This window comes from Gopherus evgoodei, chromosome 5 (genome assembly GCF_007399415.2).
Source record: "Gopherus evgoodei ecotype Sinaloan lineage chromosome 5, rGopEvg1_v1.p, whole genome shotgun sequence".
Taxonomy (NCBI): Eukaryota; Metazoa; Chordata; order Testudines; family Testudinidae; genus Gopherus; species Gopherus evgoodei.
The window spans coordinates 50,979,048-51,005,683 of NC_044326.1; the positions used below are offsets into that span (position 1 = coordinate 50,979,048).

Genomic DNA, 26,636 nt, shown 5'->3' on the forward strand with positions numbered 1-26,636 from the left:
CTCAGATGATGAAAACAAATGTGTGTTGGGCCGCACTTCTTCAGATAGTTAACGAGCAGAACCCGTCATTGGCACGGTGCATGTCCTCTGGAATGGTGGTTGAAGCATGAAGGAACATATGAATCTTTAGCGCATCTGGCATGTAAATATCTTGCAACGCTGGCTACAACGCCACGCAAACACCTGTTGTCACTTTCAGGTGACACTGTAAACAAGAAGTGAGGAGCATTATCTCCTGCAAATGTAAACAAACTTGTTTGTCTGAGCGATTGGCTGAACAAGAAGTAGGACTGAATGGAGGTACAGGCTCTGATGTTTAAAATGTTGTTATTTTTGATTGCAGGGTTTTTTTGGTACATAATTCTACATTTGTAAGTTCAACTTTCATGATAAAGAGATTGAACTACATTATTTGTATTAGATGAATTGAAAAATAATACTTTTGTTTTTAACTGTGCAAATATTTGCAATAAAAATAATATAAACTGAGCACCGTACACTTTGTATTCTGTGTGACAACTGAAATCAATATATTTGAAAATGTAAAAAAACAAAAATATTTAAATAAATGGTACCCTATTATTCTTTAACAGTGAGATTAATTACCATTAATTTTTTTATTTAATTGAGAACAAATTTGTCATCATAATCCAAATGAAGGATGCAGATTTCAACTGAATAAGCCCTTTTGCTGAACAAAATTATATTGCTGAATTGGAATGCTGAAAGTGTAGGTAGTATCAACTGATACATTCATATTTAATATTAAGTAAAACTTGAATTGTCAAATTATAAGAAGGAAGTCCATACATGGAATCTCTCTTTATTAAAAACAGTTAATTATGTAGCAATTTCAAAAACCATCAAAACACAGAGTCTACTAAGGATCGTTGCACCAGACAGAGCAACCACGGTTGACAGCATTGCACCAGACATCATGTAGCGAAGCTTCCAGATCTGACTCAATCCTATGTATTCATGAATCTTTGAGGCTGTCTCATGGGCAATGCCAGGTTGAATCAGGTGTGCACCTCTTCATGTGTCAAGGAGAGTTTGAAAGCAGGGTGCTGGCATGTTTTCGTCCATCTTGTTGACATGGCCAAAGAGCACACAATACCATTTTTTTTTTTAATATAAATGAGTGACTGAAGTATGCCAGACCATTGCATGTCTAACATATCCAAAAAGTCAAACCACTACATGCTCAAGATTTGGCGCTGACAGGACATATGGAATGCCTGTAGCTGTTCCAAGTCTGCTAGAGAGAGTCCAGTTTCTGACCCATTCAGCAATACAGGAGCACATAGGTTTGACAGATCTTGAACTCTGTCTCAGCACAAAGATGTTTTTGCATCCATAAGTGAGACATGGACTTCATTCAGGAGGTGATAAGACCCAACAGCTGAAAAAGAAAGTTACTAATTGTTCCGTAGCTACTGTGCTTCAAATGTGCTGTACATATCCATTCTATTTCAGGTGTCAGCACACTCAGTGCACAGTTGTCAGAGATTTTTCCCTCAGCAGTATCTGGTCAGGGTGGCTCATGTGCCCTCTGCTGCATGATGGTGCTGCACCACCCTTGACTCTCCTTCTCACTGCTCATGACAACTGTTGGAATGTATTCCTTGCTAGTGCAAGCTTTTCCTCTTATTTGTATATAGTTTGTACCTGTTTTAGTAGTTCGTTTTGGGTTAGTTATAGATATGTTTTCTTTTTAAGTGTTTTCAAACACTTCAGTTCCTGTTCCTGGGTACTGGTACTGTTGCTGGGGCATGCCTCAGTCACCAGGGTTTAAACCCCGCCAATTTTGCAGGCCGCCAGTACCGGTGAATGACCCACACTCCAGCTGCCTGAAGTATCTTGGAGAGACTCATGTCAGGGTTCAGTATCAAATTCACAGAGACTTTAAACCTAGAACCAAGAAACACAGTGAGGTCAGGCTTAAATTTCTACTGATGGACACAGAGCTGAGGTCACCACTGGAGTAACGAGGGTTCTTCGACATGAGTGTCCCTGTAGTTGCTCCACTTTAGGTGTTGGTGCATCTCTGCACCACAGATCAGAGATTTTCGGTGGCAGTGCTTGGTCGGGGTGCGTGTGCACAGTAGTCATCTTGCTGTACCACTGGCACCTCATTTAGCGTGTGTACGACCTGACCTGTTCAGTTCCTTTTCTATCACAGAGCTCTATCACAGGCACGAACTCAGAACTTGAGTGGTGGAGGGTGGGTAATGGAGCACCCACAGGGACACACATCTCGAAGAACCCTCGTTACTGCACAAGATGAGTAAACTTCCTCTTCTTCTTTGAGTAGTGTCCCTGTGGGTGCTCCACTTCAGGTGTCTGTAGCGCAGTGCCCCACTGTGGATGGTAGGGGTGTTGGAGTCGTGTGTGTTGTTGCAGAGAGCCCGGTAAGGCCTAACATAGGGCTTGTCTACGCTGGCAAATTTACAGCACTACAACTTTCTCACTCACACTGCCAGGTGCAACAGGTAAGGGAACCAAGCCTGTCTGAACCACATTGGAACAATTAGTAGGATATGGGCCTCGTCAGTCCGTATCTTGTGAATGAGTCACAAGATTAGAGGCATCAGTGGAAATGCGTACATGAGTGATGTGTCCCAAGAGATGAAGAAGGCATCCCCTAGTGACTTGGGTACTAGTCCCACCCTGGAGCAGAAAAGTGGGCACTTGTGGTTTGTTGCTGATGCAAACAGGTCTACAGATGGATAGCCCCATTTTTGGAATATTGATTGGAGGATACTGTAGTTTATTTCTCATTTGTGTTCCTCGAAGAAGTGTCTGCTTAGTGTGTCCACCATCATATTCTGACATCCCAGGCGGCAAGATGCCGAGATCGTTATATTGTGGTGAATGCCCCAGTTGCACAATTTCAGGGCCTCGGTTCAGAGTGAATGGGAGAGAGCTCCTCCTTGATGATTGATATAGAATATGCATGCTACACTGTCAGTCAGTATGCAGACTGATTCGTTCCATATGATTGGGAGGAAGTGCCTACATGGAGCTCCAGGAGATTGATGTGGAGCTGAGTTTCCAACGCCTATGCCGTCTCACACGTCTCACCATGAACGCCACAGCTGCCATGTGACCTAACAGCTGTAGGCAGGTTTTGGAGGGCATTTTAGGGCTGCCAGTGACTGTCGAGACGAGGCTGGTTATTGTCATGAATCTGTGATGGGGCAACAGTGCCCTGGGCTGTGTGGAGTTGAGATAGGCCCGGTGAATTCCAGTTTTTGCTGAGTTCAGTGTAGATTTCTGTATATTTATCTGCAACCCTAGTGTTTGGAACAGCTCGATGGTTGTCTACATCATGTGTATCTCTTCTTCCCGAGTTGTGCCTTTCAGCAGACAATCGTCTAGGTACGGGAAGATCATCACTCCTCTCCTTTGTAAGTGGACCGTCACTATGGCGACAGTTTTAAAAAAAAACTTGAGGGGCAGTGGAAAGGCCAAAAGGTAGTATTCTGTATTGGTAGTGGTTGACCCCTACCGTGAATCTTAAACCCCCCCCCCCCCCCCGTGCGCTGGATGATGGTAATGTGAAAGTAAACATCTTGGAGGTCGAGGGCTGAAAACCAGTTTCCCTTGTCCAGAGCTGGAATAATTGGGGCCAGTGTGACCATTCTGAATTTGTGATTCCACACAAATTTGTTGAGCTTCCAAAGATCTAAGATGGGCCTCCATTAGCTGTTTTTTTTTCGGTTGAGACAATAATGGGAGTAAAAACCCTTCCCTTTGTATTGAGGTGGGATTTTCTCCATAGCACCCAATTGTAGGAGATGGTTCACTTCCTGTTTTAAGAGGTGCTCGTGAGAAGGGTCCCTGAAGGACTCTAAGGCCACCCTGCGCCCTTAGCCATAGACATTGATACCAACTGTACCAAAAGGGCAGAGACACATCTTTCCACTGCCCACAACAACGGCAATTTGACCAGAACAGAAATAAACAGTGTTCACAAAGATGTAGGGCTACTCAAACTCAGTCCTCCTCTTCACAACCATCTACCACAAAGCCACAGTTTTGAAGTCTTGGTCTGAATGATCTCCCCTACAATACAGCGCTGTCAGATACTCCTACCCAACCTTGTGGCCACTGCCTGTGCCTATTTTACCATGCCTGGGCAGCAATAACAATGGACCAATGGGTACTGGAGATTATAAGACCAGGTGATGCCATGCCCTTCCTCTCCCTTCCCACTAACCTACCCCTTTCTCTGTCCTTCTTTAGGTGGCCCTAGAGTCCTTCATAGAGTGAAGAGCGTTGTCCGTTTTTACAGAGAAGAGTTTCTCCCGGTTGAACTTTGAGCTGGAGCTCTTTGGGGATCCTGGATGACTGCAACCACGAAGCCCTGTGCATTATAACTGCTGTGGCCATTGTTCTTGTTGCAGCGTCCACTACATCCATCCTCCGGTAAGAAATTCTTGCAGCTTATTATAATTGTTGTAGTTGTACTTGGCTAAAAGGGCCAAATAATTGGCTACCTGCAATTCGAGTGTAGTGATGAATATACTTTTCAGCCTAAGAGGTCTAATTGTTTTATGTTCTTTGTCCTGTGGAGTGGACCAGAATTGGGGTTGTTAGCTGTGATGGTCAGCAGCTTCCACCACTAGAGAATTGGGTTATGGATGAGAGAACAAAAAGTCCACCCTTTTAGCTGGGAAGAAGTATTTCCTGTTTTGCTCTTTAGCTTGTAAGTGGTATAGTTGCAGAGGTCTGCCAAACATTTTCGGCCAGTTCCATTATGGCATCATTTATTGATAGTGTGATGTTTGGATGTAGTGGATGTCTGTAAAATTTGCAGTACCTGGTACTGGTTTTCTTGCACCTCTTCTAGGGAGATGACTTGGCTGGCAGATACTCTTTTAAAGAGTTCTTAAAATTGCTTCAGATCATTAACTGTGCTTGGAAGTGGTGGCAAGACTGCCTCATCAGGAGAGGACAATGACTTGTGTGCTGGGGAAGTGTCTGCATGGTCCAAACCTTCTTCCTCCTCATCTACCATGTTTTCTGGTGTTTCTTACATCTCTCTGCTTGGAGAAGGTGGAGAACAAATTTCCCTTCAGGCTGGGGTTGAGGACCTAGTGTAGTGAGCCTTATATGCCACCCAAGGGTCCCGGGAGGGCACTGCATGGGAAAGGGCACCAGTGGACACATCCAGGATTGCCTGTACTATTACTGCATCTCACAAGGTTGGCAAGATTTGATCTTAACAGATTCCCATGGTGGTCTTCGCCCCATGGGTGAAGAGTGTTGGGAGGAGAAGCAGCTCCCATGTACTTCCTCCTCTTCATCACTGGAAGTGGGCTGGGGAGCAGGATAAGTGGACAACTGCTCAGTTATTTGGTCCAGAGATCCCTCAGTACCGCGCAAGGATTATTGTTGCACCAAGGAGATCGCATGTCCCTGTGCTGTAGAAAATGCTGTATAGTCACTTGTTTCTGTGGCGGCGGTGCCGCTAGTGCAGATGCAGTTGGTGCCTTTACTGAGAGGGTCGGTGCTGTTCTCGGCCTGTCTGTCAGTGTCGATGACTGAGTTGGTACTGGTGGGGGCAGCATTGATCTCAGTGCCCACTCCCACACTGGGGTGGTTGGTGCCGGGGAGGAGGAGTGTCTCAACTCCATTTGGGAGTGGCGGGGTTTGGAAGAGATCTACGGAGGGACAGGGACGTAGGTGCCTGGAGCCTCAAAGGTGCTCATTCTACTGAGCTCAGCACTGTGGATAGCAAATTCACCTGGGACCTCTTCTTTCTCTGAGTGTCCCTGTTAGGGGAAGTTGCAGCTCGCTTTCTAGATGATTTGGAAGACTGAGCACTCCCATTAGCAGAGGTTTTGCTCAGTGAACCATCTGCTGATGTTAATTTTGCTCCCTGAGGAGAAAACTGAAGGAACTTTTCCATCAAAATCACCTTGAGGCGGAGATCTCAATCACACATTGGCCTAAATTTAAGGTTGCTGCAATGGGCACATTATTGAGGAATATGGGTTCCCTCAAACAATGGTCATACAATGAGTGGCTATCTGAGACGGGCACTGCCTCACAACAAGAGTCACATGATTTAAACCTGTGTGAGCCGGGCTCCATGGCCATTAAGTTTCCCAAAAGGGGAAAGAGTGGGAAAAATAATTAAAAAATATATCTATAAAGTAAATTATTTGGGGGGATGAGGGGGTGGAGAGAGAACAATAAACTAGACTTAGCAAACTATAGCTACTCTAACTATTTCTATAGAGAGAAAAATGAAGAGGCAGCACTGCCACTGAGCGCCGTCTGCAGCCAAGGACGGCTGAGAAGGAACTGAACTGGTCAGGTTGTGTGCACTACATGAAGCTCCAATGGCACCGCGAGATGACTACTGCGCATTCATGCCCCGACTGAGCACTGCCACTGAAAATCTCTAATCTGTGGCACAGGGACACACCGACACCTAAAGTGGAGCACCCACAGGGACACTATTGAGGAAGAACATTTGGTTTACTGAAAAAGTGACAAAGAGTTCCGTGGCACCTTACAGACTAACAGACATATTGGAGCATAAGCTTTAGTGGGTGAATACTCACTTTGTCACCCTTTATAGATCCAGACTAACACAGCTACCCCTTTGATATTTGGTTTACTGTGACTGTTTGAACTCTGCTTGCAGCCTAGGTAGATGAACTCATCAACACGCTCCATGGTACTCATCTCCACCTGAAGTGGGGATTCTGGTGTCCAAGCTACAATGTTCTGGACATTGGTTTTCTGCCATGAGGCATCTGACCCCATCCCGTGGGTGGCATCTTGGGGACGTAGGAATGCAAGGCTGAAATTCTCCCACTTCTCTATAAGCAAGGCAGTGTCATCAGCCTTGATTACTTGACTGGTAAACACTTCTTGACCAAACTTGATTCTGATGTCTGGAGTGGAGAGTCCTAATATACAGCCAATAGCTTGACAGAACAGTGCCAGGGCAAGAACGTATCCCTGACACACACCTGAGGGTCTGTAGAAATGCAGTGAAAGCTGTGACCCAATGTGTACTCTTGCACAGGTTTCAGTGTGAAGATCATGCACCAGATTTAACAGAACATTTGGAACACCAATTCCTTTCAGTGTGACTCAAAGTGCTGACCTGTCAACTGAATCAAAAGTTGCTTTGATATGGAGGTATGCCACATGAAGCTGGTGGTTAAATTCTCCATGAAACTCAGCCAGAAGCTGGAGGGTAAGGACAGTGTCCATTGTTGACCGTCTGCAGTGAAACCTGATTGCTGGCAATGTCTGTTATGGGACAGCTGCATCCTACCAACCAGAATGGAAGCGAAAATCTTTCCAGGGACCGATAACAATGAGACTGGCCTGTAGTTCCACACTCGGTGCAAGAGCCTCTGCCCTCATTTAGGGTCATATGATGCCCTCTTTGCATTCTGCTGGTACTTTGCCTAACCCACATTTCTAAGAACAGGTTATTTAGGCCCACGCGCACTGGTTCCAAGGCACCTTTTGAGTAGCTTGGGTGGAATAACATCAGGTCCAGCAGCATGTCCATCCTGTAACTTTTGGATGTCCCTTCATGCTTTCTCGAGTGACGGAGAATCAGTGTTCATACCTGGATGTGCAGCTGTATAGTTTGCCAGGTCATGTAGCTCTGAACAGTCATCAGCAGGACCATGGTTCAGCATGCTTTCATAATATGTTTTCCATCTGTCTAGGACCTCATCTGTCAATGAGCAAAGACAGCTGTCTGGTTTCATAATGAGGATATTAAAAGACTGCCAGCCAAGCACGTGATGGCACTGTAGGCACGATACAGATTGTTGTTCACAGGCAGCCTTATTTCGGGCTGAGTTCTGTTAAAGTTAAAGAGTCTCCTCAAAGATGTTCACAGGTGGATTCTTCTGTGGGATTTGAGTTTAATATAGAAATATTCTTCATGCATTAATCTATTCATATTGATTCAAATTGAAAATCTATATTCTTTCCATCTCACTTCAGATTATAATAAAATATTTCACTTGATTATGGAGCCAAGAACTGCAGGATAAAAAAGGATTCCAATTTTGGCTTTCAATTATTATTTTATTTATTTTGGTGTTTAATTTTGACTGCTGGTAGGTTAGCACATATAACTTTCTAAAACAAAATTTTTATAATGTTAATTCTGATGGCATAAATTCAAGAAACATTAGTTGTTTCAATAACAATGAAACAAGTTTTTAAAAATATGCAGAGGTTTAAAAAGACTTGTTTATGATATGCATGATTTATTTGTAAACTAAGTGGAAGCATGTAAATTAAGCAATTTACCACACTGCTGCTATACACTACCAAAGAGTGAACCACAGAGTGTGAGAACAGGAAGTGACATGGGCTATATTTTACAGTGAACAGAATGTGTCGGCATGTGAATTTTCTTGTAAGTCTCTTTCAAGTAAATCTACCATTTTGTTTTTTTGGTGTTTGTACAAGAATCAGTTTTAAAAAATAATTACAGTCAGTGTTTTATCAGCTATTTTTCAGTACAAACTGAAAAAACAAAGATCTTTAAGTGTAGTATCCCTGTAATTAATCACTTGAAAGTAAACTGAAAACCTAAACTGAATTCTTTTTTAATTTTAGAAAAATGTGTTAATTGACTCTCCTAACTAGACCAATAAGAGTTAAAATTACTTCTGTGTTGAATAACTAATAGTATAAATTCTGTCCCTTACCAATATCCTCCAAATATATCTTTGTTTGCCTAGACATCTGAGAGTAAGTCATTCTGTGAATTGTAGTACCAGGAATATCACTACAATCCATTCAAGCCACTGTATCTAAGCTGTCACAAACTGATGTGTTCTAGGATATCTATAGCAAATAAGGAAATTCTAGGGGCAGGGAAGAGAGAGAATTTTTAAAAACAGTTAAAACATATGTCTTTGATGAGTGATCTCTCATAGGCTGGTCAGTGGCGCAGTCAGAATAAACTTCAGAGTTTCGCTCCATTTTCACTTTAAAAAACATTACATTTCAAAGCTGAACAAAAGGGGGGGGGGGAAACTGTCACGTAACAAACTCAGCCTTCTCCACCCAAAATTCATTGTGGTTCTTTGGTTTAAGCTTAGTGACCTACCTGTAATTAGATTACTGAAAACAAGAATTCAAAATTTCTAAGGACTACTACCAGCCTTGTTAAGTACTCTACTGTACCTGAGAAGACAGCAAGAGTTAGCTCAGGGTATGTCCTTGCTAACTCCTCCGACAGTTGATAATATGACACTGAATACAGGTGTGGCAAAGGAGAAGGCTGACCCAGTATCCCATCACCTCTCTGAATCTCCAATTTGTGAGCATAGCGAAACATCTTAGGTTCCAAGATCTGCAGCAATAAAATTCAGATATTTGAAGCTAAATACAGAGCTGGGATTACATGGTTATCTTCTGAGGAAACAGAATATATATTGTGCCATCATTTAAAGTGAGGTGGCCGACCTGTGGCTCTGGAGCCACATGCATCTCTTCAGAAGTTAATATGCGGCTCTTTGTTTAGGCACCGACTCCGGGGCTGGAGCTACAGGTGCCAACTTTCCAGTGTGCCAGGGGGTGCTCACTGCTCAACCCCTGGCTCTGCCACAGGCCCTGCCCCTACTCTACCCCTTCCTGCCCCCTCCCCTGAACCTGCCATTCCCTCACTCTACTCCCTCCCCCCGGAGCCTCCTGTACACCACAAAACAGCTGATCAGGAGTTGCTGAGAGGGAGCGGGAGGCACTGATAGGCAGGGCTGCTGGTGGGTGGGAGACACTGGAAGCAGGTGGATGGAGCTGCTGGGGGACTGCTGACATATTATTGTTGCTCTTTGGCAATGCACATTGATAAATTCTGGCTCCTTCTCAGGCTCAGGTTGTCCACCCCTGATTTAAAGTGTTGCAGTTTAGTAGAGTCTCAAATTCTTGGCTATCTGGGACTCGTTCTATTTGAGAGCCAGTCAGAGCTGTCAATTTCAAAGTTCTATTTTCACATCCTATTGCATTAAATACAAGTTTTCCAAAGTGAAAGTTGAAGTAATCAAAATCAATATTACCATACAACTTTTCCATGATTAATATAATTCCTGCTCAGAAATGGCCTAGGACTTGACTACCAGATTAGATTTGAGATGGCAAAGCTGTGTGAAGCTAGTACAGCAGCTGTTGGTACGGCTTTATTTTAGTTTGATTGATCTTAAGCACTGACATTCACATAGGAACAGAGGGGAGAATCTCAAAATTGTTCAGTGTTGGCCTAACTCTGTTCACATTGACACCAACAATAAAGTTCCCATTGAATTCAATAAGAATCATACAATTATAGATTATTAGGGTTGGAAGGGACCTGAGGAGGTCATTTAGTCCAACCCACTGCTCAAAGCAGGACCAATCCCCAACTAAATTCCCAGATTGCCCCCTCAAGGATTGAACTCACAACCCTGGGTTTAGCAGGCCAATGCTCAAACCACTGAGCTGTCCTTCCCCCCTAATAAGAACAGTGTATAGCCAACAGTGAGCACTCTTAAAAATCCCACTCATTTGTGGGCTAGGCCAGATGGCCACACAGAGGCATAAAATAAAGTAAGGCACCCTGCCTCTAATGCATTGCCGCCTCAGACCTTGGGACTGGAAGCATAGGGGTAAGTAGATGTTGATATTGTCCACACTATTCCTTCCTCCAAGGAGATGAGTGAGGAGTAAGCAAAGCCTTGGTCTGCTGCTAAAGACTTTCAGCAAATTACTGTTCTACTGGAGAAAGTGGGGTGCAGGGAAAGAATTGTGCTTTCCCTGTGATAATCCTGGAATGGCACTGCTACACACTATCCCTTTCAGAGGGTCAACTTGAAAACTTTACCTAGCTTTTATATTTTAAAAAGATGCTGCAAAACAATATGGTCCAGATCCTCAGCTACAGTAAATGGCCAGATAGCTACATCAAAGTCAATTTACCCGTGTGGATTCAGAAAAGATAATGATTTGTCCCTAAATCTTTACTAAAAATGCAACATAAATAATGCACTCTGCATTTCATTGATGAAGATAAAGCTGAATGATACCAGAAATATCTTTTTTAAACATACAAGAGAATTTTTTTTAAACACAAAATATATTAAAATGAAATTTTCTTTACAAACCTGTAATAGTTGCATAGCAACTTCATAGATAGCTCTAGCAGAATCAGCTGCTTTAAACAGTATCAGATTTAGGAGGACCACTGCATCACACTGGTAATCCCTAGAGGAGAATCTTAAATATCAGTTAAAAAAACATTTTTTAAATATAGTAAAAGCTGTTTTATCTGGCATGTTGGAGGAATGGGGGGTGCAGGTAAGTGAATAATGTAGATTAACTAAGAGGGAGAGAGTTTGGGTGCAGAAGGAGGTGCGGGGCTGAAGCATGGGAGGGGAGTATGGGATGTGGGTTCTGGGAGGGAGTTTGGGTGCAGGAGGGGACTCAGGGCACCAGATATGGGGGGGTGATCACCTTGGGCAGCTCCCCACAAGTATCAACCTGTCCCGCTCAAGGATCCAGCACCCCAAGCCCCCTCCAACACCCCAACCCCCTTCCTCAAGCCTCCTCCAGCACCCGAACCCCCATCTCCACACCCCCTTCCTGCACTCCAAACCCCTCATGGCCATTCCTCCACCTAGGAGCAGCAGTGACATGTCGCCGCTTCCAGGGAGCCAGGTAGGGAGCTTGCCAGCCCCACTCCAACCGGACTATATACGGGACTTTCTACGAAGATTAGAAATGCTGGTTTAGAGCTTCAGGTTGGTACAGGGCCGAATGACACAGCTTTCACTGTATATTTAGCTATTTTAACTATGAATTAGCTAAGCAAAGGTAAGTTCATTTAGTTTAAGTATTGTACAGAATATAGTTTAATGCTTTGAAATGTTTAACATTGAAAACAATATGGAAAACATGTTCCATTTAAGAGAAAACAAAACATTAATTCTATTTAAATCTGCAATTTGGGAAACTGAATTGTAAATTGAAGAATTCTCTTTTGTACCTGTTCTGAAACACACTGGCTATGGCTTTAAAACAACCAGCTGCAACCCGTTTGGAACCCGTGTAACACCGGTCCACAGCCCAATACAGGAGGTTACTCTGGTCAGGGTTGAGCTCCAACAGCAGCATAACTGCCTCACAGCCTAACTGATGCACCTATAGACCAGAAACAGACAACAGTTTAAACAATTTAAAAAAACAACAAAAGGCAATGGTTTACAAAATAATTTTAATAAGAACAGATGACATTTAAAACTAACAAGTTGCAATAAGCAAGATCTAATTTTTAAAAAACAAAAACAGAGTAAACCTTAAAAATACTACTAGACAAATATTTAACAGTTTTGTAGAATTAAGTTGTGCACTTTATTGGACCATATGACTGCATAATATAATTAAATTTTATCCTCATTCTCCCAAACCATACCCTCCTATTGTTTTTTATTCTCACTTAAGTTTCATATCTTGACCTGGGCCATGTCCTGAAAACACAGATGCAGGACAGCAGTTAAGCATATGTTTAGTTTCACTGATTTCAGTGGGACTTAAGGGATGGACTTTCCTTAAGTGCTTTCCTGAATCAGAGCTCTAGATTGTAACCTCTTTGGGATAAGAATCAAGTCTTTCTATATGTCTGCATATTATCTAGCACAATAGGTCACCTAGGAGCTATTGTAATACAGAAAAATAAAACCAACAATAACTTCCTTTTAGACTTGAAAAGTTTTGTCTTCATAATTCCACATGGCTCCCTATGCATGATACAATCTCATTGAGCTCATGCACAAAGCCCCTACCTCAGCCATCTTTAATTCTCTCAGAGACCCACTACCGCTGTGCTGCTGCTTACAGTGAATCAACTTGATTTGTATATTTGTCAGCGGATGTTCCTGCTCCCTTTCACCTAACTTCTGTCTATTTGTCTGCCTGCTCTTAGACTGTGAGCTGCTTGGGAGCAAGGACCATTCTTCTTGAGTGATCAGAAAGTGCCTAGTACCTAGTTAGCACCATTATAATTAAATGCATTAATACGTAGTAATAAATAATAATAAAGATTATAAGGCGCAAGCTGATTTAGAACATTTGTGCCAATTTGACCTCAAGACTCTTAAATCACACACTGATAGTTAACAAACATTTATTGATGCTGCTTATGTTACCTTTTTATCTTGTGAATCCAAAATATTATCCAGCCATTTGTACAAATAACCATCTGATGAGAGTCCTACATTATCTGCAACAGGGCCACAACACAGTACAGCAGACATAGCCTTTAGAAAGTAATTGAAAAAATAACACATTTGAATAATCAGATTGGGCTAGAGCAGTTATAGCTTTAAAATACTATCAGGGAACCTAACATTTATTCAGATCACTGCCAGGAACAAGGCCACAAGGAACTCTGTTTAACATTTTGTTCAAGGAATGGCAGAACCAACCCTACAGCTCTGAATTCCCAGATAAAAGGAGCTGTCTGTTCTGAAAAGTTTACATTTGTTCCATAAGAGCCAGTACATTAGTTTGGCTGGTGCTATACTGTAATGCACTCTGATACAGAAGATCGTTGAGCTGAATGATCCTGAAATTCTCTCTCATTGAGAAATTAGGGGGTGAGGGCATGGAAAGCTTAGCACTAATATAAACTTGTATTTGCTGCAGGACCATGCTGAAATTATGGTAGTGGGAAGTGGGCAGAGAAATTCTGTTTAGAATATAAAAATAATTAATCCAGGAATAATTTGGAGCTGAGATAATATCTGCCAACATCAGCCAGGACAAGGAAAATTCCATGCTTGGACTCATGGCAAGGAAGTGCAAACTGGCAAAAATGTTTAAGTAAGAACAATACAGGGAAGTAAATCTCAAGTTCAGAAAGTGTTAAAATACCTTCAAAGCACAGTACTGGTGTCTATTTATCTGCATGTTCCTATCACTGTATCTATCCAGGGGGGTAAACATGATGCTAAATGGACCTGCCCAGTGACTGAACAACATAAAGAGACTGTGACGTAGGCTCTGCTGAGGAAAAACACTTCTTCTCTGGTGCACTGTAAGAAAAGCACATACAGTGTTTGACTCATTTTTCAGTTTTTGTACACTACATTTATAAAACAAAAAAACAAAACAAAACAAAAAATTACCCAAATGCGTCTCCAAATGAATTAGAAACAAGCACAGTACCATACAGGCAAAGTTCAACAGCATAACAGCCTTTTAAAATATATGTTAGTATATGCTCAAATGAATGTCACTGGTATGAAAAAACAGAAGCAAGAGTTTAGCAATTATTAGCCTGGAAAGAAACATGTTCAAACTTGGTAATCAAGTCTTTTAGTAACAAGAATTTAATTTTTAGATTTAAAAATACAATCAGTTATCACTTCTGAGAAGTTCATATTGTCAGTTTTAAATAGCATTTTAGTAAATTTTTACAACTTCAGGAACAATTTGTGGGTCTGGTGTATTAAAATGAGTCATCAAAACCTACTGAAGTGTATTGAGCATACCTGGAACATTTTGAATGATATTTGCCACTAAGGCACTAAAATGGCATCGGATATCTTTCAATGTGTCAGAGTCCTTTTCATTTTCTGCCTCCAGGAGTTGTCTAGTGAGATCAACATACTCCAATAAAGTGTTGTTGAGGGAATGTGTTTCATTATCAAGGCCACCGCTTGCACTTAAAAATAAAATATTCAGAGTATTATGTTAAGTAGAGACATACTATGTATTTCTTTAAAAAGCTTCAAAGGATATGCAAAATTCAAGAACTTTTAAAAGACTTTTTACTAACCCAAGTCATTTTACTGGTATTTGGTTCAAGGCCCTTTCTTACCACATTTTTGTTGTCTTAGCAAGAAAAGCACTAATGAATCTGGCCCAATAACCAGGCCCTGTAAATCAGGAGCATCTCTACTACTACTACAGAATCATAATTTTTTGTTCAGGGTGATGGTTTAACAATCGCCTCCCCTCAAAAAAAAAACCCGCTTGCTTATTATAAACAAGGTACACACCTAAAATAAATGGATAATTTAGATGTGCTTGGTCAAAAAGTAAATACTTTATCTTCTGAGCTAAACAAAGGTCCTCGGTATTTTATGCTATGCTGAGGAGTACTAACTGGAAACAGCAGCTATATACTCAATTCTAAATAGGCTCTCATATCAGCCTCATCACTATGGCATCTGAGTGCTTTCTAGTAGTGCTTTACGTGATATAACATCCATCACATGTGGTTGATGCTCTCTCATCTTGTCCTCTGGAAGAGAACTGTGCGTGTAATGGAATGTTTTGTACTAGTAGGATTTTTTTTTCTTTAAATGTACACAATGATCTGTTTATATTAGAGAAGGTCAAAGAAGTGTGTCTTGCCCTTGGAGCAGAAAGTGGTGAAGTCTGAGACAGTCCTCTGTTCCTGTAAGAGTTTGTTCCACAGACTCACTGGCAACAGAGAAAGTTCTGTCTCCTGCACAGTCAAGCAGCAGAGTTGTCAACAACAATCCTCATCCTGGAGATTTAAGCTACTTTTTGATATGTTGAGCGCAGGCCAGTGAGTACCCTGAAGACAAGTACTAAGACCTGAATATTACTCATATTCTATGGCAAGCCAGTGTAGAGAGTGGAGAACAGATTTGATGTGCCAGCAGTAGCCCATGTTGTTGAGGAGCTCCTCTACTAACTGGAGTTTAAGGGCTGATGGTTTCATATCCAGGCTGCTGCACATTGCTGTAGTCCAGCTGGGAGGTGACAAAAAAGGTTTATCACTGAGGGCAGATCATTATTCGTCAGGATAGGACAAAGTCTCCTAGCCACTCAGAGGTGGTAGAAGATGTTACTCATAGATGCTGCTGCTATGTAAGAGCTTAGTGTTAGCAAGAAATCCTAAACTTCTGAACTACAAACTGAATTCACCAATTGGGTATAGATCGTCATCAAAGGAGACTTTACTGCGGCTGCAAACTGCTTTCCCTTCTACCCATCAGCATAACCTCTGTCTTGTTCAATCAGTTGCTCTGAATCAGTATACCCAGCTAACAGTTATACATGATAATACGACAAACACTCATCACTATCATAAATTTGTAAAATAAAGATATTTTCCCCATGAATTGATGCTGCTGAAATGTTTAGTACCTATCACTTTTGCATATTTACTTTAATGACTCGCATACACCTCTACCTTGATATAATGCTGCCCTCGGGAGCAAAAAAATCTTACTGCGTTATAGGTGAAACCGCATTATATCGAGCTTGCTTTGAACCACCAGAGTGCACACCCCCCTATCCACCCCGGAGCACTGCTTTACCGCGTTATATCCGAATTCGTGTTATATCAGTTCATGTTATATCAAGGTAAAGGTGCATAATTTTATATATTCACCGGCACTATAAAACCTTCTATTATAATATGGAAGGCCATGATCCTGCAAAGGCATCCCGTCCACATGGTACTTTATGCCTGTGCACAGTCTGATTAGCCTCGGGGGAATCCTGAAGGAATAAGGTGCTACACAGATTTCTTTGTGACTGAAGTCAACGTGTCCTTTATTTTACATAATATTTTACTGAATTTTTTTCCTCCTTTAACCCTTAGAATCAAAAGTCAAATTATTTGGCATAAAGTTACACAATAACAATGGCAGATACAGTCACCCTTTCACTTTTTTATCCTCTTAATACTCAAAATTTACAAGAGACTATTATGAAAATTATGCTTGATTTATAAATCTTAAAGGACTTCCATTAAAGTGATATCTTACATTTTAGGACAGATTATCAAAAATTTATATTCCTACCTCCCCTGCCCCACATGTTTTATTTTAAATATCTCCAGGGAGTTAAGTATTAATAGATCACATTTTCTTCTTTTCACAGGATTCATTGTATAACATCAGGATGTTACTGCAGGAAGAACCCAGTTAGACTATCTGTCTCCAGCTTGGGATCTCACCTGTAAAAGTAGCTCAAGGCTTTATACTTGATCCTGTAACTTAACTCATTCACTACTGACAAAGTCCTATACAAAAAGAACACACATGCAAACATATACCTGTGTCACACACTACACACCTCATTGAAAACATGAGATGTTCCATGGCATTTCAAATAAAACAGAGTGGTCAGAAACTTAGATGTAAATTTATAGATACTGATCAGCATATCTTTATGTTTTTAAAATTAGTATTTACAAACTCCTTGTGGATTTTTGTTTGTTTGCTTTATTTGGTCTTTCAAGAAAACATGGGAACAAGGCAAAACATTGATTATTCCAGTATTCTATTATAATAGTGAAATATTATTGTCACTGAAATCCTCCTACAAGACTTATGGGGATTATTGTGTATTATGCTGCTATAAATTAAGTTTTAAGTGATTGTTCAGTTGTACAATAAGGTGAAACAGACAAATGTATAGAGAAACTATTGGCTCTTAATTCAGAAGTTTGTTAGGGAAATAAACAATGCCTTCTCATCAACTCCACACCTACCTGTGACTAATAACACCAGCATCTGCCAGCAGTTCAAATATTCGTACTAGTTGTACTCGTAAAATATCTCGACGCCTGCGTCGTTTCATGTTCTGTTCAATGGAAAAATACAAAATTACACGGAACAGTGGAATAAATAAGGATAATATCAGTTTGGCCTACAGGGACACTGAAACACAGTCGTGACTCCACTCATGTTGGTACCACTACAGTTTTCAGCAGTGAGTCACAGATTTTTTTTTTATTTAAACAGTTAGATTTACTGTACAATTTTAATCTACTAGATCATAGGTCACATTCATTCCTTGTGTAACCTCTCAGACTTCCACGAAGAACACTTATTTAGTTCTTCAACTGGGTACAATGGAAAATTATTGCTCAACGATTTTGACGGTTATGAGAGAGTGATTCTTTTATGTAGGGACTGTCCGGTTTGGCCAATCTACATTCCTCTCCTGGAATTGACACCTCGGCCATATACATTGGCCAAACCCCGGACAGTCCCTACGTAAAAGAATAAACGGACACAATCGGACATGAGGAATGGTAACATACAAAAGCCAGTAGGTGAACACTTCAATCTCCCTGGATATTCTATAATAGATTTAAAAGTAACTATTCTTGAACAAAAGAAGGAAAACAATTACCCTCATTGTTTACCATTTGAGCCCAGTGGTAACTTTTAGTTCTAAATATATTAGAGAGTCTACTTATTCCAATGATGTGCCAACTGAACTCAAACCCACTAAGTTATACATGAATAACACCACATCAATAAAGTTATCTGAAATTAAATTTGACATGATCTTCTGTAACAGTATATTGCATCTTTACATTTCACACCACCTACTGTAAAGTACAGATGCGTAAAGATTGGCATTTGTATGACTAACACAGGTACATGTAGGGCTTTGAAAAAATGCATTATGGCACACAGCTGTGGGACAAAATTTGAAATTCATACTGGATGTTCCTATCAGCTATGCTTAAAATATAAAATTCAGTGCGATGATCAAAAACAAAAGAGTTATTATCTAGGGTACCTATCAATTGTTTTTTACTCTGTGTTCGTACAGAACCTATCACACTGGGGTCTTGGTCCTTATTACGGACTTTTGATGCTACCACAGAACAAACACTACACTGTTTTATGTCATCTTTTTGTTTTCCTTTGAATATATTGACATCCAGGGTCACTGCGGGTTAACAGCACTTGTTTGGTTCCACACTTCAATATATACCATATATACTGGTGATATGCTATCCATCAGAAAAGCCTTGTTCGTAGGACTGGAAGAGGTCAGGTAAGTTAATGTTTTGTCCCAGTTAGAAAAATCGTATTTTTCTCTCTCCTATGTACAGTACACATGAGCCTCTCTGACTGATGGAATGTCACCAACACAACAATTTGAGTAAAAGCAAACAGACCGCATTTGGCTTGGATACCAAGACATAAAAAATAAGATGGAAAAAATATTTTAAACTATTAGCTATTACTAACAAAATTACTGTGGCAAGAAGGGCTTTCAGTGCATAGTTCTAAAGTTAAGGCTTTGATTAAAAAAAAACCTTAACATATATGTAAGTTATCTTGAAAGGAATAAAAAAAGGTTTTGACTATTTTAGTTATTTATTTAAGCTACATTACTGTATGTTAGCCATAGCTGTTAAAGAACAGATAGTAATATTTGTTTACTATGTTTGTGGAAAAATAGCTATAAAAAGATTCTGAGCACTAATAAAAATATCCTTATTACCTCTGGTCTTCTTTCAAGTGCTTCCTTAATTATAGGATGTAATTCTTCTATTAGTTCCCTGGATAAAAATGATAGATCAATCACTGAATTAGTAGTGAAGATGCTAAATGTCTTACAGAAACGAATGTTGTAAAACTTGTATTAAAAAATGAAAATATCTCTAGTTTTGCTTTCATTTACAGTGACTTTATTAATCAAATTAATATTTAAAAGATAGGACACTGACTTTGCTAATATGCAAGACAGAGCATCAATCTGATATTTCTCAAAGTAATAACAATTACCATCTATTACAACACCAGTATCTGAGACAGCACAGTATAACAAGCAGTCCCTAGACTTCAGATTTGGTGCCATGTGGCCCAATACTTGTTACTAATAGAATCCCCACTATTTCATAGTACTGAGAATATGGAAAGTCTGATACCCTTGATGAGTCCTTGAATGGAAAATGACTGACCTGTATTCTGCTACAATCTAAGAAGATATTTTGAAGAATGGCTTAATCCTGGTCAGACAGTAACATAGCGCTTTCTTATATCTAGACCGAAGGCCAATCATCCCTGATAATGAAATGGGTTTGGACAAGCTGACTGATTCTGGAAGAAATCAGGGACCAATTTAGACAAGAATTTGGAGGTGATGACAAATTATGGCCTTATTTTTATGGAATATAGTAAATGATGACCCAGCATTAGCGCCTGGATCTTTCAAACTCTCCAGGCTCCCAAAGAGGAATAAATATATGAAATAAGTCTTTAGAAAAATTTTGTCACTATAAGAAGAGAGAATTCAGTAGAGATCTGTCATTGTGATGGAAAGGCCAAAATCACAAATAGGCACACACACACTGAGTTGAAAGAGAGACCAGGTCATCCAAGATGAAACTGATAGTTCGGAACAAAGGGAACTGAAGACTGGCAAGAATAAGATCTTTACTCTCTTACCCAGATGGAGAACCATTTCCATTTCAAAGAGTAGGAGTCTCTGGTGGAAGGTTTCCTGTTCTCCAGCAGAAGTTTCTGGACTTACCCAATGCAATTATGTCCAAATTGCTCAACAGCCAGTACCTGAGCTCTCACCTCAGAAATCAGTGTATAGAATTTGGCTCTACTCCTAGTGCAGGAGATCTACTGAGTGTGTGGAACTAAAGATTAGAGGATCAAAAACCAAGTGAAGCAAGTCAGAGTGCCGTAACTGAAAGGGCCATGCTCAGGCTACAAGAAACAACATGACACTTTCTCAACAGCTTTTCTGCAGCAATTTGGAATAAGAAATATTGTAGGGAAAGCACAGAGAAACATATGATTAGAGTAATGCATCTATTAAAGATTTCAGACTTCTCCCTCCTGGAGCAGAATTGTTTACACTTGATATTGCGTTCTGCGGCAAACGAGTCCATTCCATAGTCTCCCTACTGTGCAAGCAGAGTACTGGTCGTTGTTAGTTTGAGGGACCTCTCCTTCTGGGTGCTTAACTTCCTTTGGTGGCTGTTTTCTTCTTCTGGAAGATGGAGAATTGCAAGGGTGATGTGGTGATTGACATGAGTTCAAAAATGTCATGGCATCATGATCATGAAGCACTGAGCCCACTTTCCACTGCAAATTGATATAATACAGAATGGTTGTATAGTCTGCTAAAATCTGAAGAGAGGTTGACCTTTGGTTAACAGGAATTTCTTGCACGATAGCTAGATGAGTCTTAATTCCATAAGAACGGCTATAGTGAATCAGACTCAGTGTCCATCCGGACCAGTATCCTGTCTTCTGACAGTGGCCAGTGCCAGTCACTTCAGAGGGAATGAGCAGATCACAGCAATTGAGTGATCCATCCCCTGTCATCCAGTTCCAGTTTCATGCAATTCATAGGTGAGTGACACCCAGAGTATGGGGTTGCGTCCCTGACCATCTTGGTTTATAACCATTGATATACCAATTCTCCATTAACTTATCTAATTTTTGTTAAAATCCAATTATACTTTTGGCCTTCACAACATCCCATGATGAGTTCCACAGTTTGATTTGGTGTTGTGTGAAGAAGTAGTTCCTTATATTTGTTTTAAGCTTGCAACCTATTAATTTCATTGGGTGACCTTTGGTTCTTATATTATGTAAACATTTCCTTAATTCATTTTCTCCACATCATTCATGATTTTATAGATCTCTATAATATCCCCCCTTAGTCTTCTCTTTCGTAAGCTGAAAAGTCCAGGTCTTTTTAATATCTCCTCATGTAGAAGTTGTTTCATACCCTAATCATTTTTGTTGCCCTTCTCTGTACCTTTTCCAACTCTAAAACCATCTTTTTTGAGGTGAGGTGACCTGAACCACACTCAGTATTCAAGGTGTGGGCATACCATAGAGTACTATGGATTTACATAGTGGTATAATATTTTCTGTATTATCTATCCCTTTCCTAATGGTTCTGCTAGCTTAGATGCCCTTAGCTTACCACTTAGATGTACAAAATGTTTCTTCTCAGCCTTCTTCAGAGTAGGGGGTGCAAGTGGCTGGGGTATGCCTGACCATCTTAGCTGGCTTTAAATATAGCCTCATTGATAGGAAGTGCCACTGTGCTCATGCCAGCAGTCTGGACAATATCTAGCAATTTGTGAGCGGTGTCCTGGACTTCCTCTACAGGGACCGGAGTGCATCCACAATCCTTCTCAGAAGGTCCTAATCATCTGGTGGTGATGGTGAGGCTGGTGCAACCGCCTCCTTAGGAGATGAGGATGACAGTTCCACAAAGCATCTATTTATTCCTATTGCTCCTCTTCTTCATATTGCTCCTGAGATAACTGTGGTTTATCAATATGAGGCAATCTCTCTCTGAACTCCTGCTCTGATCCCTTAATAGGACAAGCAGAAGAAAGGATGTGGCCCCATGGGGAGTTTACCAGTTGTCCTGGACTAGATACGTCATGTGGAAGGAAGGAGGAGTCCTGTGGAACCTGAAACCCCTATATGGGCTACTCTTGTGCCTCGGTTCAGATAGGGGACCAGAGTCTTCATCTCAAGATCATCCAAGGAATATGTATCCCCATATACCATAATTGGAGCTAATGGTATGGGATGCCTGGTATAGTGGTTCTCGACCAGGGGTCTGGGGCCCTCTGGGGGCCTGCAGGTAGGTTTCAGGGGGTCTGTCAAGAGGGCTGGCATTAGACTTGCTGGAGCCCAGGGCAGAAAGCTGAAAGCAGAAAGGCTTCAGCCCCAGGGCTCCAAGCTCCACCACCCAGGACTGAAGCCGAAGCCTGAGCAACTTAGCTTCACACGGCCCCCTGCGGCATGGGGTCCCAACCAACTGCCCTGCTTGCTACCACCTAATCTTGGACCTGGTTTTTATATGCAGAAAAAACCAGTTGTTGTGGCACAGGTGGGCCATGGAGTTTTTATAGTATGCCGGTTAGGGGGAAGACGTGGCTCAAAAAGAAAAAGGTTGAAAACCCCTGTGGTAGAGCCTTAGATGGTTGACAGGATTGATGAATGGTGCACCAAAGGAGTGGGTACGTCTCTAGTGATCATTCGTTCTGACAATATCAGTAATGTCTAGGTCATCTAAGATGTAGTACCCAGCTTTAGAAGATAGGGAGTAGGAAGGTCTTCTGCTTCTTGGTGAATCCTATGGTGTTTATTAAGGTTAGATAGGGGGAGCTGATACCGCAGAATCCTTTTACCACGAGACAGTACTGTTGATATAGTCAGCAGTCGTTACCTTCCTTATCTTGCTAGGGCCACTCACTTCAAAGCACTCTTGACTCTCGGTACTAACAGTGAAGATTCATGCTCCCTGTCTGCTCCTGACACACCTATACCAGGACATGAAGTCTCACCAGATCTGGATGTAGGGGATTAAGTCCTCTTCTTAGATGAGGACTTGGGAGCATTTTTTTATGCAAGTGTTTGCTCACATTCTCCTTCCATCTGTGCTGTCTGCTGGGGTCTTTGGTTGCGCGAGGTTTGATAGCTCAGGGTTGCTCGACTGGGGCCTCAAAGAGGACTCTATCAAGAATATTTGGAGCGATGCTCAAATGTCAAGTCCGAGGGAGAAAGGAAAGGATGACAAATATTGCACTTGGAGGGAATGCGTGACTCCCAAAACCAACATAAACAAGTACTGTAGAACTTAGTAAGTTCTAGAGCTTAGTAAATTCTACAGTACTTGTTTATGTTGGTTTTGGGAGTCACACATTCCCTCCAAGTGCAATATTTATCATCCTTTCTCCCTCGGACTTGACATTTGAGGATCGCTCCAAATATTCTTGATAGAGTCCTCTTTGAGGCCCCAGTCGAGCAACCCTGAGCTATCAAACCCCGCGCAACCAAAGACCAGGGACTGGCCATGCAGGACTTAAGGCTAAGTATCTTGGGCATGCTACATATCCCAACAGCCTCCAGACCTCTGCTATCACTAACTGACTGACTAAAACTAAAACTAAATTAACTATAAGACAAAGAGAACTATTTACAACAAACCTGAATTGGAAGCAGGAATGCTAGCAAAGCTGCAAACATTGGAAGGGTTCTGTGTGAGAGCATGAACGGTAGAAAGAAACTGAAGAGGTGGTGAGTCCACACCACTCCTTATGTCTTCAGTTTAGAGCACAAGGAGATGCAGTTGCAGACAAATGGATGCCACTAGTAAAAATCTTCCAGCCTCAGGTGCACGGAGCACATACACACACTGAGTAAAATATGTATAGGGAGCTTAACTCGAAGAAGGAGGACCTGTTTTGCTGCTTTGATTTATTGGCTTAGTTAATTCACTCTGAGTATTTTTTGCTGCTGGACGCTCATCATTTATTAATGTAAATTTAATTAACTGTTAGGGTGCTGAGAGCTTTTTGTATTGATGGTTTTTATTGTTATTTAAATACAAAAAATAAACAAATATCACAGGAGGCACAGTGAGCTGTAGGTCCATGTAACTGAGATGAGGAAATGTACTATTCTAACCCAAAACTACAGCAACAACCACTGACTGATCTTGAGAGCGAGTGTGATTTGGGCTTCAAGCGAAGTCTGTGTGTTTATTGTTTCAATATCTAGCAATCTTTGTCACACTGCTAACTGCTAAGAAAGAGGATCTATTCATTTCAGTTTTCAAGCCTGTAGGATATTTCTTTAGGTGTGGTTTTTAAAAATTAAATTGAAATCAGAGTTCACAACAATTTCATGATCAATTAGCAATAAAATGGTTAGAGCATAAAAATTACCTAAAAGCTCCTGGGTTGGTCCTGCCAAGTCCCAGCACAAGGGATTCCGTAATTTCCATGCTCTCAGAGCGCATCATTGGAACTATGTGCTTAAACAAGGATGAAGGGGACGGACTGCCAATAATCTGAAAGGAGAAAACCGAACATTTTTTTCTAGCAAGTAGTTACACAGTATTCAGCTGGTAGCATTAAAAAAAAGTTTATTTTTATTTTTAATTATTTCCAAACTAAGAAGTTACTTGAAATAGTTATTATGACAGGGAAACTTCTGCACTAAACCAGTAACAACTGTCTCTTTGCATCATATTTTCAGTATCTTTATTGGATGTTTTGTCCTCCCCATCCTTGTACAAATCTCATTTCCATCTGCAGACTGTTACTTCTGGTTTTATATCAGGGCTTCTTTCTTGAGGGGATTAGTATCAAAACAAATGTCTCCTTTACTTCTTTGAAATACAGGATCTCTCATATTGTATAGGGCTCCAGACCAAGTGCAAAGGTTTTCAGTGACCTCCATAATATTGACATTATTTCCTTCCAGGCTGTACCTTTCGCCTGGAGAGCACCTAAAAAACTTGTCAAGCTGAAACCCTTCCCTCATTCAAATCCATCCTAAAAACTCACTGTGATACAGGGATCTCTTGGTGCCATCTGGCAGTGGACCCACAGTGCATAAGGATTACAGGGATTCCTGGTGTTTGGTATCTACATATTAGATCACCAAAGCGTGTCACATAAGGTCTCTACTGAAAGCCCATGTCACGTCAGCCCTCATAATCATTGTGAAATGTTATGTAAAGATAATAGGTAAGGAGCTATTTATATATACTGAAAATTATGTTCTTAAGGTCTGTGATTTGGGGCTGGTCACCAAAATGTGAGAAGCATGTTTCTTTCAGACATGAAATTTTTGTGTGTCTGTCTACAAGTAAACTGAGTACTGTATAGTTCACAACAGAGACCCATTTACAGTCTTGAATCAAAGGGTTGTGAAATCTTCCAATGAGGAAATTTACAGGAAGAAATAAACCAGCAGGAGGGAGTCCTATTTACAATGGATTTTTTGACTATAACTGTAGCTAGAGAGCTGGTCTGCATCCTGTACTGAGGGGACCAGCTGAGAGCGTGGCTTGTTTTGTGAAAATGGGATCACAGTCTAGCTGGCTGAAAAATGCTGGTGAGTAATACTAGGTTCTAGAATGTGTGTTATGATCTTATTTTATATGTAACCCTTTGTTTAATACTTCTATCCACTTGCTATTACTTGAATCTCTCTCTTTCTGGGGTTAAATAAACTTCTTATTTTCACTATAAACATATCAAAGTGCTGTGTGTTCAGTGGAGTGGCGATCCTGATGTAAAACTGGTAAGCTGCCATGTACTATTCCTTTGGGAGTACTGGATCTGTGAATTCTGTGAGTGCCCAGTGGAACAGAAGCTGGACACTCCAGAGGGATGTCCGTAGGACTTGGGGTTGGAGTGTACAACATTAACCTGTACAAAAAGTGAGACCTCAGGACACTCAGAAGGTAGTGCTTGTGTGTCCAAAGGCTGGAGGTGTTGGGGAACTGATCCACAGCAAGCACAGACAAGGCTTCTTCACACTAAAGACAGGTGATAGGTGTCTCAATACTCTGAATATTCCCAGCAAGCATCGCTCTCACTTCAACTGCAAAAAGTCTATAAAAAATAACTAGTTTTCATCATCCAATATAAAGATTTTATTCACAACAAAGAGAACATGCAGTAAGCACATCACAGCATACTCTTATTTATATAACTGTCCTTTCCCCTTCCTGTCCCCGTCATATTTATTCTTTGTCTCACTGGCTGTATCATATCTAAATTCTAGGTTATAAACTATTCGGTGCAGGGAAATATGCCTATTTGCTTTGTGAGGCACCAGGAACATCTGTGAGCACAACAAACAAAAAGAACTAGTTACTTACCTTACAGTAACTGGTTCTTTGAGATGCAGTAGTGCATATGCATCCCAAGCACTTGAATTCATATTCTTTTGCCCAGCAGTGTCTACTGGGGCCGTACCTGTACCCCGAGTGTCCTTGTGCCTCCCAATGAAGCACATAAAGGGCAGCGTTTCCTCAGCTGCTCAGAGCCTCAGTTTCTTCACCAATACAGAATCCAGGTGTTG

At 41.0% G+C, this 26,636-nt stretch overlaps 1 protein-coding gene across 21 annotated transcripts in view; it reads right to left on the reverse strand.

The window, feature by feature from the left end:
• The window catches only part of FRYL (FRY like transcription coactivator), a 383,738-nt gene that overhangs the window by 120,287 nt on the left and 236,815 nt on the right, over positions 1-26,636 (reverse strand). For 13 of the 21 annotated variants that reach the window (XM_030563429.1, XM_030563431.1, XM_030563418.1 and 10 more), the window contains 9 exons: positions 24,485-24,609; positions 19,270-19,327; positions 17,513-17,604; positions 14,529-14,701; positions 13,909-14,069; positions 13,182-13,292; positions 12,023-12,177; positions 11,142-11,253; positions 9,190-9,358 (listed from right to left, as the gene is read on the reverse strand). In XM_030563429.1, coding sequence (XP_030419289.1) covers positions 9,190-9,358; positions 11,142-11,253; positions 12,023-12,177; positions 13,182-13,292; positions 13,909-14,069; positions 14,529-14,701; positions 17,513-17,604; positions 19,270-19,327; positions 24,485-24,609 — 1,156 coding nt within the window. The remainder of the gene's footprint in view (positions 1-9,189; positions 9,359-11,141; positions 11,254-12,022; positions 12,178-13,181; positions 13,293-13,908; positions 14,070-14,528; positions 14,702-17,512; positions 17,605-19,269; positions 19,328-24,484; positions 24,610-26,636) is intronic. The other 8 variants (XM_030563433.1, XM_030563427.1, XM_030563426.1 and 5 more) reach the window with 1 other exon arrangement.